This window comes from Cyrtonyx montezumae, unplaced genomic scaffold, assembly GCF_038088225.1.
Source record: "Cyrtonyx montezumae isolate F1298 unplaced genomic scaffold, pur_monq_1.0 scaffold_3, whole genome shotgun sequence".
Taxonomy (NCBI): domain Eukaryota; kingdom Metazoa; phylum Chordata; class Aves; order Galliformes; family Odontophoridae; genus Cyrtonyx; species Cyrtonyx montezumae.
Window position 1 is genome coordinate 160,347,265 of NW_027072034.1, and position 15,634 is coordinate 160,362,898.

The 15,634-nt window shown below is 52.1% G+C and overlaps 1 protein-coding gene across 1 annotated transcript; it reads right to left on the minus strand.

The window, feature by feature from the left end:
* Nucleotides 1–1,028: 1,028 nt before the first annotated feature.
* Nucleotides 1,029–14,526, minus strand: GDI2 (GDP dissociation inhibitor 2). Its single transcript, XM_065743811.1, has 11 exons — nucleotides 14,344–14,526; nucleotides 7,477–7,584; nucleotides 6,521–6,620; nucleotides 5,799–5,933; nucleotides 4,707–4,905; nucleotides 4,272–4,403; nucleotides 3,628–3,727; nucleotides 2,745–2,916; nucleotides 2,194–2,338; nucleotides 1,952–2,006; nucleotides 1,029–1,855 (listed from the first exon to the last, which is right to left on the minus strand). The coding sequence occupies exons 1-11, from the start codon at nucleotides 14,386–14,388 to the stop codon at nucleotides 1,700–1,702; spliced, it is 1,347 nt and encodes a 448-aa protein (XP_065599883.1). The 5' UTR covers nucleotides 14,389–14,526; the 3' UTR covers nucleotides 1,029–1,699.
* Between the last annotated feature and the right edge of the window lie 1,108 nt (nucleotides 14,527–15,634).

Here is a 15,634-nt window from a genome sequence, read left to right on the forward strand (position 1 = left end):
TGGGACAGAACCTCTTATTTATAGCAGCTCAGACCCACTCGCACCGATGAAGAGGACAGCACTAAGGACCTCTGTAAGATGCTCTCTGTCTTCACGTGGAGACCATTTGTCCTTTGTTGTTTTGTTGTTTTTTTTTTTAATGAAACACGAAGTGTACAGGATGACTTTGTATATAGTTTGACTAATAAAACCTTGAAGCTTTCGTTCCGTGGCTGCTGTACACAGGAAAGAAAGCTGCAGCAGCTTCCCATTGCCCTCCTCCCCTCTCGTGGGTGGTGGTACTGAGCCCTGCAGCCCTCAGCTGTGGAGGGACAACTTCCCCTGCAGCAGTGAGAAGGTGATGCCTGAAGCACGGGGAGAGAGGAAGTGCTGAAAGCCCCTAAAACCTAAAGGGAGGAAGGAGGCACACCTTCTCATCACCCCACTCCCCCCTTTAGCAACAGAGAGCTACAGGGAAGGACAGACCTTCCCCCTACCTGAGTGAGCCCAGCAGCTCAGCAGGGGAAAGCTGTGTCCGTTGTGTTTTCTCCTCGCTCCCAAAGTGAGCACACCTCTCCCGTCTGAAGCCACAGCAGCACCCTGCGAAAGGAGTCACAGCAGCACGAGTTATTACTCCCGCTGTTCCCGCGTGCGGACGCCAGGGGGTGGATGCAAGGAGAGCGCTCCGTGCCTACCTCCAGCTCCGGGCCTCGCGTTGCTGCATCTCCTGCCCCGGCACGAGCAGCCGCAGCTGGAAAGCTCAAACCGTGGGACATCCACGCCCTTTATTTGAGCAGGAAATGCTCCGCAGCGAGCAGAAACGCGAGAGAAATCAAAGAGGGGAAGGCTGCTCGTGCAACCGAAGCGAATCAGACCAGAGCACAGGACTGGTTTTTCCAGAATTTGGCTTTACTTCGCAGTACAGAAATCATTTGGAGCCTTCAGGAGACACAAGAAGCACAGGCTCTGTCATATCAATACCGCAGTGCCATTTGGTCCTTCCCAGAAGCCACCGGGGTTCAGAAAATACTCCCACATCTTGCCTGCTCTGTAATTTGTTCTCTCAATTTTATTAAGATTAAAACACAAAGGAGCCTCAGGCACAGCTGTGTCCCAACCGATGTAAACAGTTTTAGAAGCTTAAGTGGAGGTTAAGTTCTGTGCCCAGAACTAAGCCAACATTTGCTGCTACAATAGATGTGGTCTTTGTCCATAATACAGCTTGCCACAGAGTTAAGATTGATGGCAGAGACTTTAGGGATGCTGTCCACAATAATGGAGTGCTCAGTGTCTATTTTCCTTGCTATCAGGTTCGAGTGACAACCGTCACATCTACTAGCTCACCAGAAGCACATGACTGTGAAGGATGTTTACAAACGATTAAAAAATACAAGGTAAGACACAGCTGTCAATGAGTTATTTCAATCTGCACCAACATCTACGTCTGCAAAAAAAAAAATAATAACAGTTCAAGTCTGCCTTTCACTTAAAGGTTAGTCATTAAATCAGTAATTTTGCCAGATTCTGGACAGCAGCCCTACTAGAATGAAATAATTAACACGATATCCAAAAGGGGAACATTACCAGTGCAGTACTCTTCAATCTCTCAGAGATGGGATTACAAAAGCAGGCCTTACAATATTGAATTTCATACAGTGTTCATTAAGTTCCTTATATATTCATATTAGCCGATTTAATTTCTCCTAATTAGAGACTCTCATTACTGCTGCTCCTCCTCCCCGTAGATATCGTTCTTCTTGCGTTTCATCTCTTCAAAGTCAAACTCTGAGCCCATCATCCTCTTATAAATATCTTTGATGTCGTCGCATGTTGTCTCAAAGTGAGTGGTCGCGTCATAGGTGCGAGAAATGAAGATCTGGAAAGAGAGGGAGAGGAGAAGCAGCAGTTGCAGCAGTTACAGCAGCAGAGCTCTCCTGGCTCGCCATCGCCCCCCGGCTCCGTGCTCACAAACCTGGCTCTCAGTTCCCAGGTCGGTCGGTGCAAACAGGTCGCTGATGCTGACAAACCTGCAAGGAGGAAAACAAGAAAACAGAGCTGCTTCAGCGTGGGTTTCGAGCTGGAAGAGGTGAAACAGAGGTCACTGCGAGGGAGCTGGGGATTTCAGCACCTCTGTGAGGCATTCAGGTCCCCTCTGCATTAGTGCTGCGGGGGGGGTGGGTGAGGAGGGGCAGAGGGGGCTCGCTGCACACTTACTTCTGCTCAATGGGCTCCAAGAGGTCCAAGGCCGGCTTGATCTCTTTCTCTGGCTCCGCAGTTTCCACAGTAGTGCTGGCAATGGCGATGTACTTCCCCTGCGCTGCCACGTTGTGTGCAGAGGAGATCATGCAGACGTAGATATCTGGGCAGGGAAGCGCACGGTGGCAGCAGGTCAGGACACGCCAGGTCATCAGGCCCACCCCCATCACAAAGCCCCCTCTGCTTCACCCACACCTGAACAAACCCAGGGCAGTCTGCTGTGCCACTGTGAGGCTGCAGCAGCTTCCCGGGGCAGCACAGAGCTCAGGGGTGGCAGCAGCTGTGGCCAGCAGCACTGACACCCAACAAGCCCAGGGAGCAGAGCCACACACAGTTAGAAAGCTTCATACGGACACCACACGGCCCAGGAGGCTCTCCCTAGAGAGAATGCACACTGAGAGGGATCTCTCCAGAAAAAGAGCTGCCCTGAGCACACCTTCCTTCTTCTCCAGACCATCAGAAGAGACGCATACAAGGCCAGAGGGAGCAGCACAAACCCTGCCACACACCTGATTTCCGATTGACCTGGTTCTGTGGAATGATGATCTGGCACGAGTTGGCATCGTTGGTGTTCTTGATGGGGTGGCTGAGGATGCAGATTACCCGGATCACTTGGCCAACCTTTGTGACACGGTCCGAGACGTAGCTGGGGTCACAGATGAGCTGTTTGCAGCGAGCAACCTGCAGGGACAGACAGGCAGCACAGCTGTACAGGAGCACACAGACACGAGGGCGGCGATGACGGTACTCTGAGGTGGCTGCTCCTTTGCTGCCAGCAGCATGCTCCAGCTCAAACAGCACAAACAGAGCTGTGTGACTGATCACAGCTCCCCCTCGTTAGCACACAGTTAAGCTTGAACCATTAGAGTCTGGTCCTTCCAATCTAAGGCTGTAACTCGCTGCGGTCAAGGCTGAATCAAGCTGCTAAGAACTGACCATTTCACATTCTACCTCATTACCACAGTAACAGTTTCACATTTGACCAATCCTGCAGGCAGCCTGCACTTGGACACATCAGTCTATAGCACAGATTATCACCTCTGCTGCTAGCTGGGATCCATCATCCATGCCCAGAAGGGACACGTTACCCTACCAGGGAGTGCTATAAACTGTTTGCGAACGGAGCAGGAGCTTTGCAGAACACATTTAGAGCTCCCAAGCAACTCGCTGCACTCTTGCTAGTTTTACACTGCAGACTTGAGAAGAAGCTGTGGAAAGGCCGTGTGCCAGCAGGCTGAGCAGCTAATCCTTAATGTCAAGGGCAGAGCTGGTTTCATACTCAGGTTAGACACCAGCAAGGCAGCTCCTTTCCAGCTTTCTGGACTGGCAGCCTCATCTTAAAGGCAAGACAGCAAAGAATGGAAAAAAAGAAAGAACTGGAGGGTACAGTACCTCCCCTTCAGACTTCACACCGACCACTTTGCCATTTTCTATCACAATCTCTTCAATGGGCTTGTTCAGCATGTAGGTGCCTCCATAGATAGCACTTAGCCTGCAAGAGTAAAGCCACTTCAGCAGGTTTTTGTTTCTTTCCAACAACCCTGCCAGCCCCCAGCTTCCCTTCTGTTTCAACAAACCACGCATTACACTTAAACCTCTTCAAACCACGACACCTGAACATCCACATGGGGGATGCCAGCCTGATATTCTTCCTGCAAGGCAGCAGCCAGCACTGGGAGTGAATTACAGGTGCCGCGGCAGCTAGAAAGGATCCACTTGGCATAACACAAAGTCCTGCAGCACTAATGCCACAGGCCACGCTGGGTAAGCAAGTTCAGCTCCTTGGATAGACAACACAATGCAAACAGTGTATTTGAGTGAGCCCAGGGCTGCCACTGCTGGCAGAAATGGCAGTAATGAAGCACAGAAGCAGCAGTCTCGCAGGGAGGAATGGCTTCTGGACTAGGACAGCGTGAGAACTATTAGTGACTGCAGTTATTTTTACACAGTCACGTTCTGGAAGTCTGAGCACCAGCTCCATCCTCACAGCAGGAGGAGGGCCGAGAAAACAGCGGAGCCCAAAAGCAGGTTCTCACCTTGCAAAGCCCTGTGGCAGCTCTCCAAGGCCATAAAGGGGGTAAAGGTACGGGCTCTTCCCATACCTAGCCAGCGACTCGCTGTAGAGCTTAATCCTGTTGATTGTTTCTTGGCATGGTTGATCTAGATAACTGGAGAGGGAAGTTAGAAGATTTGTTACATCAATCCAAGTCGTGAGACAACACACACACACCCAGAAAAGCAGAAACTTCCCTTTCCATCAGGTTTCCTCCCCCATCCTCCCCGGGAGCATTTCCCTTTCCGAAGCTCTTCGCATCACCAAGCTTTGCTCAGGAAAGCAGTGCTGCATTAACCCCGAGGAGTAGCGCAAGATTTAAACACCTCATCAGCAGAGGACCCACCCACGGACCCCGCAGGGTCTGTTCTGTAAGCAATTAGCGCTCGTTAAGGTGGAGAAGTGAAGCCGCACTTACTCATCAGTCCTGTACAACGCGAGGGCATGGCCTGTGAAGTCTATAACATCTTGGCCCAGGTCGAATTTCTTGTACACATCACGCATGGTGGTCTTCTTGGGATCAACGCCTTCGAAAGTTCGGGGGTCGTTCTCATCGAAGTTGGCCACGTACACGAGGAATTTCCTGAACCGGCGTTTCTCGAACAAGCCCATTAAGCCTGAAAACACCACGGCCTGTCAGAACCCACACTGCTCCTCGGTGGCTTTTCCAACTGCTGAGCTTTTCAGTCATCCCTCTGTGAGGCAGATTACAGGCCCCGCGTGTTAACCAGGGCTCTCTGCTCCAGCAGGAGAGCAGATCCCACCAGATCTGCTGCAATGCCCGACGTGGGCTTCCAAAAAAGAGACGTGTGTTTGGCATCTGTCACCAAACCAAACGGTCCTGGGCTCTCTCACAGACTCACCAAGTGCTGCTGGCATCAGAAATTCCAATGCAAGATTGCACAGGCTGCACACAGGGAGCTGTATTTGCAGGAGTCACTGCACCACACCATGGTACTGCATACATAGCACAGCTAAAGCTAACAAGTGCCCTCTGCTAGCTCCTGATGCACATCACTGAGCTTTTGGGAATGATCTGTAGTTCTTCTGTCGAGAGTGAAACGTTAAGTAGCTGAGAACAATTAAGACTTGGTGCCCCATGGATTTGGCTGTTCCAGTTTGCCTGCTGACAAATGCAACGTTTTTTCTCATCATCCCATCCACCAAAGAACCAACATTGAATATTTACAGGAAGCGCAAGCCCCAGCTGTAACCTTCTGATGAATTAAAATGCTGCCAAATTCCCCTGCTCTGAGAGCTCCAAGGAGACAGTAGCTCAAAGGCTTAGGAAAGCCCAAGAGCCACAATGCTAATCAGAGCAGGTGCAGAACCATGTATTGAGCACAACTGGTGACAGTGATAGGAGATGCACGCACCACCCACCACAAGAACAGCCTAAGATTTCTTTTTGACACTAGCACAGGTCGAATATCCTGATCTAGGAACCTGCCTTGCCTTTGTTTAGCAACAACAGTCTCAGCAGAGGGAAAAGTGAAATGCAGCTACTCACTGGATGCCAAGGCTTCTGCCTCGGTGGAAGGAACCTTGTAGATCTTTCCTCCCTTGTAGACAAAGCTTCCCTCGATCACCTTGAAGTCTAAGTAGCGAGTGACTTCTGTATAGAGCAACATCTTTACCAGCTGACCTGTGAAAGAGGTTTGCCACAGGTCACCAGAAGCAGAGAGGCAGGCAGCTCGTCACAAACCCTTCATGTGAGCTCCACGCTGAACCCACACAGCTCTTACGCCTTCGTGTACCAGACAGGGAGTGGCAGAGTTTTATTATCAGGCAGCTGTGATGCTTTCTTACAGGCAGTCAACAGCCTCCTCATCATTACTCTATCAGTCCTCTGAGGAGAAGCCATCCTGCAGCAGTTACTCCACTGCAGCACGCTGCTGCTCTGCTCTCTGTAGTTTATCTGCATGACAAACAAGGTCACACCTTTGGGCTCATCCTCACCATTCAGATCCAGCACGCTCTGCACTGGCTAGAAATTGCAAACACTCTGAGAGGATGTCGGAAGTCAGAGTCACCTTCTGAGTTGGAGAAAGCCAAAGAAATCACAGAGCAGAAGCTGCTGCACGGACACCTGTCTGCGTGCAGATCAAGGGAAGCAAGCTTTCAGCAGCTCTCTAATGCTTCAGCAAGTTCACCAAGTGATAGCTGAAGGGCTCTTGATTTGTTTCCAGGCTAAGCTTACAAGGCAAGATTTGGAAGCTCGGTATCGCTTACCATTAGCCATAAGGAATTTGGGGATTAGGTCCACGTTCCAGTCTCTTCCTCGTCCCATAGATTCTGGGGGAGTTCCTGGTAGATTAAACCTTTTATAAAGCTTTGGAGAGAATATAAAACTTATTTTAGCAGAGGAAGTATCTATGTGTATACTTTCTCCCACACGCTTTCCACCCTCCCATCTCCCCAGCAGAACATAAGCTCCTCACAGCAAGCTTTTGGCCAGGGTTTCCTTTCCAATTTGACTTTTGCTGCAGTGCACAAAGCACATCCAGTCAACTCTTACAGTAAGAATCAGGCAGAGTTGTTTTGCTCACCCATCCTTTCTTCCTCCAAGGCTTAAAAAGCTTGGCAATTTACAACCTGCTGAACCAAAATACTATTTAAGATAGCTAAAGGTAATTTGATCCAAATGCCTGCTTCAGAAGAGGACAGACTCCTCCATGTACTTATACTGGGAATGAGATTTAAGTCTCTAACCCAGGTAAGCAGCAAAGAGAGCAGTGGTTTCTCTTTAGGGACTGCACAATCTCACAGCAAAAGCCTGTAACCAAATAAGGAAGTGCCCACCTGGCCAGATGTGCTCAGACAGCCCACGTAATGCCAGGGCACAGAGAACACACGGCATTTTTTTAGATCAGCACCTACCACCAAGCAGTGCAGCAACGATTTAGCTGAAGAGTTTTTATGTCTGGCTGCTGGGTGTTGTACTGCCAAGCGACCACTTAACGTGGCACGCCGAGAAGTGCAGAAAACAAGCACTATCCACCAAGTGGGAACACACCCAAAGGTTTCCTCCCCACCATCAGCTGCTGTGGGGTACCATAAAACAGTGGTTGTCAAAGGAAACCCTTAAAGAGTAATTAATTTGAATCCACCCCCAGGACAGCCAGAAATAAAGCCCCTTTGTGCTCCCGAGGAGGTCACAACAGCTGGGTGTCAGCCTCAGTACTCACATCCTCCAGGGGTGTAATGGATGCGCTTTCCCCTCCATAGTAAGAGTTACGATCCATGTGAAGGACTTTCTTTCCATTCACTGACATGATCCCAGAGAGGATGCATTCCTAGAAAGGGAACAATAAGATGCAAGGGAGATGTCAGCAGCCTTTGAGTCACCTTCCATTTGGGCTAAGGATGCTGTCTCCAAGAGCGTGTTCAGACAGCCCGTGGAAATATGTGCTCCTAAACCACGAGCTGTCAGCTTAAGGATGCTCATCCTTGTAGGCAGGCAGCAGCATTTACAGGTGACAGCAGGGATATGAAGGAATGCAGGTAGCTTCCTCAAAACCTCACTCCTGAAGTCTTTGCCACGTTGGGTCACACAGTCAGCAGTGGCTCTTAGAGGGTACGGGTAGCACAGAGAAGAAATAAAGCCACACAGGAGCTTTACCACCTCAGTGGATACTTCACTATCCTCTCTGTGTATGCACTGAGATCAAAACCACCCCAGTTACTTAGAGCAGCAGATCAGCTGTTACATCCAACACAACACCAAGAAGCTGAGAGCAATCTCAGAGGGACACAGGCTGCAGCCTGCAGAGCCAGCCAAGGACTAGCGTGGCTGAATCCCCATTAAAACATGACTTTGCAACTGACTTGGTCTCCAGCTCCAGCATTCACAAACCAAAAAGCTCAACAAGACATCGTCTACTTGCACGCTCATCACGGAAGAATTACTGATCTTGCCTGTTCTGCCTCAACTCCTTCCAAAAGGAGAAATGAGTTCATCCACCACCAACCTCTGCCAACATCATCACTTGGGTTGTTCAGCCCAAAAAGGAGACCAGGAGTCGGACTCATGACCCTCGGGGGCCCCTTCCCACTGGGATACTCTGTTATTCCAGTTTGTAGACGTGAGCCACATCTCAGCAACCCCCAGACCATCCCATTGCAGGAGGGTTGCACTCCATGATCTCTAGAGCTCCCTTCCAACCCCTGCAATTCTGTGATCCAGCTGCAAAGAGCACATCTGCACGCTCAGGAGCAGAGAAGTCATTCAGCCAGCACTAGCAGCTGGCTCCTGCAGCACAGATCCACATTTCCATGCCTTCCTCAGTGCTCTGCGTGCTTCTGTCTCCACAGAGAGCCGAGACCTCTCCTCCTCCATCACTTCCTCCTGCTGCAGTGCGTAGGACACTTATTTCCAACTCAATTACAGCAATGCTGGCCAACACAAGGACTGCTCAGCACACTCAGCTGAACCGTGGTTATAAAGCAAGATGTCCCCTGCAGCATACAGGGTTTACATGACTCGCAAATCCCAGCTCTGGTAAAACACGGTGTAAAGCTCTTAAGGCTTCACCAAAGAGCAATGGCTGCTTTTAAGAGGACTTATTTTGTTCAGAAGCATCTGTAGAGGAGAGGATGGTCAGCAGGGATCGCTGCCACTTCGGCACGTGGAGAGGATGGTGTGAGGATTTGTTGTTGCTTGCAGGTGACAGAGGTCGAGTCTTCCCTGCTGGGACAGCAAGGCCCTGCCAGTTCATTACACACTGTGATACCATCATATTTTGGACCCCAGGTGACTCCCAACAGTTTGTGCTCAGAACAGAACACTTCCTCCCATAGAAACTCTCCAAGATCCACTGCTCCTTCAGCCACCACCAGATCCTCCGTGGGCTCCATGTCCTACACGGACCCTCTGCTTTTTCCAGGCTGAAGCAGAGACCCTCACAGCAGACACAGCTGCATCAAATCCAGTCTTAACAACACCAGCAGATAGAGAGCCACGAACCTTACAAGGTGGAAGCAGCACACAAGTGAAAGCACAGACAGCTTTTATGGCTGTCAGTTGAAATGTTCATGATCTACCAAAGCGACGTGGGACTGCTGCATCACCGTGATCTCCTCAGCGAAACCAGAAATCAGAGTGCTGGCCTCACTGCTCCTCTCTGCTGAAACACATGACTTGATTCCCTCCAACATCTTCCAAAGCAACAGCCCTGCCAGGTGGTGGCAAAGCACTGCCAGCCTCCACGCTGAGCCCTAAGGAAGCCAACCCCGATTTCAAAGTACCCACTGGAAGGATGAAGTTACAAGTAAAGGCAGAAGAAGCTACTTTCTCCAGCCCAGATGTCAGCTGATTTCCTTCCTCTTCCACTTAAGGAAACTTCAAAGCACTTGTTGTTGCCCTGTCATCCCAGAACAGCACGCCCACTGCTTCCCCTGAGCGTGCATCCCTTCAGTGGGCCGCCTGCCCGCGTTGCCAGCATCAATCTGTAACTAACAGACCAGTAAGAGGTCTCGAGTACCTTCTCAATCTTATTTCACATCCATTAAACACTGATATGGGGATTAAGGCCCACTTATCACGTTCTCCCAGAGCCCCAAAGTGCTGCAATCCCACAGAGGCCTTTGCAGTCGTTTCCCATCGCAGCCACTGAACTGATGGCACGCTCATCAAACACACAGGGGGATGCACAATGGGTTTAACTTCCCAGCTCAGCAATTCCTTTCAGATGCAGCTATTCTCACACTGGTGCACTGGGCTGCAGCTGAGAAACATCAGCTGTGTCATTTGGGTTGGGGAAGGAGGAAAACAAGCAGCCTGTGCCAATAAGGGAAGGGCTGGAGGGAGTTTAGACCAAAAGAAAAAATAAAGGGGGAAGCTTCAGAGTTCAAACCTGTGGCTTTCTGGTTATGTTATAGACAGAAACACTGCTCATGTGGGTAAAACTGCTCCCCTCACTGACACAAAGCAGTCAGGAGATGACCTTCTGCACGCAGACGCCTTCAGAAAGCGAGGGAAGAAAGTTAGTTCCTATGGACTTTCTCCAAGTAGGGCAGCAGTTCAGAAAGGCTCGGACAGACAGATGGAAACCTGAGCCAGAGAGATCCCGTGCAAAACATTTACCAAAATCCCTTTATCTTCAAGGTCCTGGCACAGCGAGAGCTCCTTCTTAGAAAGATGGGGCTGCTCCCATGCTGTACCACCTCCAGCACACGCTGCCTGTGCCTGACATGTCAGATTGAAAGCTCTGCTTGGCTGTACGAGCTGCAGAAGCAGTGAGCGTGAAGCAATGCCCTCAGCAACCAGGGGATGATGCAAGGGACAGGGATGCTCTACTCAGTGCTGCCACTCTGATGTTCTTCTCAGGTCCTTACTGCTCCTGTACAAGTAAAAACAAAGAGCCCGGCCTCTCTGCTCCTATAGAAAGTGAATCTGTTCCTCTGCGATGGATTGACACTGCTTTCACATGGCGAGGCAGTTGGCAGGTAAGAAGCTTAGCTCAGCATAATGGTGCCTGCAACAAGTGAAAACCCCACAGGAACACAGAGTTCATCTGCTGGGGCGGTTTGCTTGCGCTCAGCGTACACATCTAGCAACACAGAGAGCAGATAACCACCTTAAAGCTGTTAAGACTGGAGCAACTTGGAGAAACCATTCCCAGCAGCAACTGGGAGAAGGAGCAGATCCGTGCTGGGCAGACACAAACACCTGCATACTCAGCACCATGCCACGTGTGGAGAGCTGGGGAGGAGCACCCTAATCTGAGCACAGTGAGCTTAATTATACCTGATGTGCGAGCCTGTAGTATCAGCAGTAATTCAGGATTAAAGATGTGCTGTGATTATTTTCCCCCCCTGTGCTCCAAAGACACAGCTTGGCACTGCAATGGGTCTGCCACTGGTATGCACTGGAGGGAAGAGGGGGTGTGCTGGGAGCCAGGAGTCCCAGCCTGCACGCTGCCTTCAATGCTGGGTGAAGAGATTAATATTGGGGAGAGGCTGTTCCCAGTGTCATATCCCATGACACCTTCAGATCAATCAGAAATGGCATTCACACACATGCTCTTGTGCACTCATGCAGCCACGGCCCTGTGGATACAGTCAGAATCGACTGCTGCAACAAACTCATTCGTGCCTTGTTTGTACTGGCTTCAGTGACTTCTCTTTATTTATTTATAACCAACAACTGATTTTCACTTTGGAAAAGAGAAAGGAAATCCCTCCAGGAGAGATCAGACGCTCGCTGCATCTCCCACGTGGTCTGGGTTAGCTGATTTGTGAGTTTCGACCATCAGCTGCTGGGAGCTGTACGTGTGGCAGAAGACATGGCACAAAAAATGGGCACAGCCCAACAGGCAGCAATAAACAAGGACCTCCATCTCAGCAGCACCAAGATCTCTACCTGAGCTGCAAGTCACATCCTTTAGCAGAGGCCAGCTCTAAGGGAGGGCCACTAGAAAACACCACCTGACATTTCCCAACAGTTCAAGGCTCTTTGGAAAAGGAAAAACGCATCTCGACGCTTTTACGCAGCGCATTTTGCGGTTCCTTTTCCTCAGGAGGACCAATTCTGCCACAGCACCACGACCAAACCGAGTCAGAGGAGCTCCCTGCACACTAACAGCTCACTGCTTCACCTGCAGCCTGAGAAAATCCTGCTGCTCGGCCCCTGACACCACTGACAGCCAGACTGTTAAGGGATCAGGTCCCACCCCAGCTCACCGGCTGCACCGTGTCCAGGTGAAGTCCATCGTGCTCTAAGTGGTGTTTCAGAGGTGAAGGCTGCATGGCATATGCTGCCCTGCACGCTCTCAGCACACCTCCAAATCCAGATGTCATTTACACCCTTCAACTCAACCGATGGGCAGCGTGAGCTTGCCTTGAATGCATTTTCACAAGAGGCCTTTTGTCAAATTCACACTGGTGTTTGTCAGTTTGAAACGAAGCAAACCAACTCGATACCGAGCCTCCCTCTAAAGCATAAATTAACATTTTAATGGGGGCTAAGAAGCTCATTAGATTTCATCTCCCCCCCCACCCCCAAGCCCCGTCTCCCTGTTTCGGTGAAGCCAGATGCAGCTTTTGTGGCTCTTCCCTGTCGGAGGGAAGGAGGTTTTTCTGCCTTGGAGGTCATTCCTGACAGCTCAAAGGAACAGCCTGCAGAGAGAGGAATGAAAGCAACCAGGGAAATCAGCTTCAGCCCACAGCAGTGGCTGAGGAGATGCTCCCACACTCCGCACATTTCCTTCGTGCCACATCCTGGTTTTGTGATGATTCCTCACAGAGAAAACAGAGGGGGGGTGGGGGGGGGAGATAAGAAACCACATTTGTCCTCAGTCATATGTCAGCAGCCATGATGCCTCCTCAATCGCAGCGCGTGGATTTGTATTTACAATGACCACCAAAAGGGGAAATGAGGGGGGGGGGGAATGCATCACAACCAACCCCAAAGATCACACTCTGCCCGTCCACCAGTTAACAGGAGGAAACAAAAGCAGGAAAGGCTCGAACGGGAGGAAAACCTCCTCTCCACCATATTGGATTTTCTCCCCCCCTCCTCCCTCCTTCTTCAGACAATGCCTCCCATTTGCAACCTGCGATCCACCGCCCAGCCCCAGATAAAAAGCAAAGCAGATCAACCGAGTCCGCGCATCTCCCCGCTTTAAAGGAAGGCAGAAACCCGAAGGAAACCCCACCGGCACAGCAGAGCTGCTGCCATTTTTTTTTCTTCTCCTCCTCCTCCTCCTCAGCCGCCTGCAGCAGTGTGGGGCTGCATCCTCCACAATAGGACAAAGCCACGGCGCTGCTCGCTACCCCCCCCCCCCCCAAACTCCACCTCACCCCGAGTGCTGTCAGGAGGGGGGAACCGCAGCAAAAGGTGTGGAGAGATTTGGGGTGATGGGGAGGGGGGAGAAAAAAATGAAAGGAAAAAGGAAAGCTGAGGGATGTGACAGGCGTGCACGGCTCGCCCGCATCCCCATCCCCCTCCTGCTGCAGTCAGGATGGAGAGCTGAAGGCTGCAAAGGCGGAGCAGCGCGGGGCTGCCTCCACCCTAAGCTGGGCTCAGAGCTCTGGGTGGTTCACAATAATAATAACAATAATAAAATAATGCAATACTTAGCACTCTGTTGTCCCCATCTCTCCTTAAGTAATCGCATTTATTGGGGGCAGAGAGTAGGGAACGACCCCTCACCCCCCCCCGCCCCAAGGGAACATGTAGGGCTATGGGGGTACACAGCAGCACTACGGGGAAGGGGTTGGGATAATGGGGGCAGACAACAGTGCTAGGGGGAAGGGGTGGGATTATGGGGTGCTATGGGGGATAGCAGCACTGCTAGGGGGAAGGGGGTGGGATTATGGGCGGGGGGGGCTATGGGGGAAGGCAGTAGTACTATGAGGAAGGGGGTGGGATTATGGGGGGCTGTGGGGGAAGGCAGCAGTGCTACGGGGAAGGGTGTTGGACTATGAGGGGCTATGGGGGAACGCAGCACTGCTACGGGGATAGAATTATGTGGGGGCTATGGGGGAAGGCAGTAGCGCTAAGGGGATGGGGGTGAGATTATGAGGGGCTATGGGGGAAAGCAGCAGCGCTATGGGGAAGGGGCGGGATTATGGAGGAACACGGCACTGCTATGGGGAAGGGATTATGGAGGGGCTATGGGGAAGGAGGGGGACTATGGGGGGAAGGCAGCAGTGCTATAAGGAAGAGGGTGGGATCATGGGCGGACTATGGGGGAACACAGCCCTGCTATGGGGATGGGCAGACCCCAACCCACGGTGGCTAATTCATAGAAAGAATGCAGGGATTCTAACAGGGAGGGCTGCGAGGATGAAGAGCAAAATATGCAGCGGGGAATGAGGGAGAGAATGAGGTGAAATGGGTTGGGGGGGGGGGGGGGGGAAGGGGAAAGGTGGGCAATAGGATCCTGAGAACTGGAAGGGTGATGCAGCCCCCACGATAACGGGGAAGGGGGGAGGGGGGGGTTAGGAAGGGAGGAATAAGCGCGGCTCTGTGAGGGAGGGGGCTGTGAGGGAGCGGGGCCGGCAGGGCGGCGGCTCAGGCCCCAGGCCCGAGCGGGGCGGTTCCTCCTCACCGTCAGGCCGGTGCCCAGCACGATCACGTCGTACTCCTCATTCATGGCGGCGGAGAAGGAGGAGGAAAGGTAAAGGGGAAAGGTGTCTCTCTCTCTCTCCGCCGGCCGAGGCGAACCGGACGCTGAGGGGCCGCGGGAGCGGAGAAAATGGAGCCGCCGCCGTGAAGAGAGCGCGCTGAGGGAGGGGGGGAGGGGGCGTGGCTTCGCGCGTCCCGCCCCACCAATAGGGGCTGTCAGTCACAGCCTGGGCGCCACGCTATTGGCTGAACGCGGCGTCGCTAAGGGGCGGGCGCTGCGCTGTGACGACGACGGCCGTGCCACCGTGGTGGGCGCACGGCGCGCATGCGCGCCGCTCCCCCCCCCCCCAACTCGTCGCAGCGCGGGAGGAGGGGTCACGTGGGCGGCGCGGGGGGCGCGTGCACGCGCGTGCTGCTGGTGCGCGGCTGCGCGCGGCGCGACGGGCGGGGGTGTGCGTGCACGCGGGAAGGGTGCACAGCCACGGGCACGCGCAGGGGTCGCAACTGCGTGCCCGCGCAACGGCCATTTGCGCGCAGGGAGCGCTGCATGCGTGCAAGGTGCATCACGGGCACACTCACGAGCGTGCAGTGCGTACAGGTGTGCAACACTCATCCCCACGTGGGGTTGAATTTACCCCAAGCACGATACAAAAGGGAACCCGCATTAATTTGCAGGTGTTTGCCTCAGCCCTCAGAGCTGGAAACAGGCATATGAAAACGTTCTCGTTTGCTTTCTCATACAAGCTCAGATTCACAGGCAATCTGAGCACGTCAGGAGGAGCATTAGGGGAAAATGGCCTGCTAAAATCGTTGAAAGAAAAATGGGAGTGAAGCAGTTACATGGACCAGGCTGCAGCACTGCTGTTTGCTTTATGAAGGCCAAACGTGTAGAAACATTCAAGATCCTTAGAGGAATAAAACCACTTGGTAAGGGGCTGGCACAGCTTCCATCGCACTGTTTGAACCCTCCAGCACTAATTTCTTTTCCTCTTGGGTAGCCAAGAATCCTCCTTCATTTCACAGACGGACAAAGAAAGGTGTGGTTCAAAACTGCCACTAACAGAGGGTTCACTCTGCTCCTAAAACCAAATGTAAAAGGTCCCAGAGGAACGCAGCGCTGCGGTTGCTCTGGCTGCAGAGTGGGGATTTTCTCACTCGAACAGAGCTCAGCATCATCTCAAATCCTCCTGGGAAAACATGAGCTGAGCATCAAGCCATGACGTGAGCACCAGGGCCTGGGCAGAGCAAAACCTAGCTTGCTTATAGGCCTCTCA

What these genes read in the sequence shown, in the direction of transcription:
- GDI2 (XM_065743811.1), bottom strand. Translation starts at nt 14,388, where the DNA reads ATGAATGAGGAGTACGACGTGATCGTGCTGGGCACCGGCCTGACG. An exon ending in CAAATTCCTTATGGCTAATG is followed by an intron (nt 5,934 to 6,520) that starts GTAAGCGATACC and finishes CCTCTTTCACAG; the next exon opens with GTCAGCTGGTAAAGATGTTG. An exon ending in TTGGAGCCCATTGAGCAGAA is followed by an intron (nt 2,007 to 2,193) that starts GTAAGTGTGCAG and finishes TCCTCCTTGCAG; the next exon opens with GTTTGTCAGCATCAGCGACC.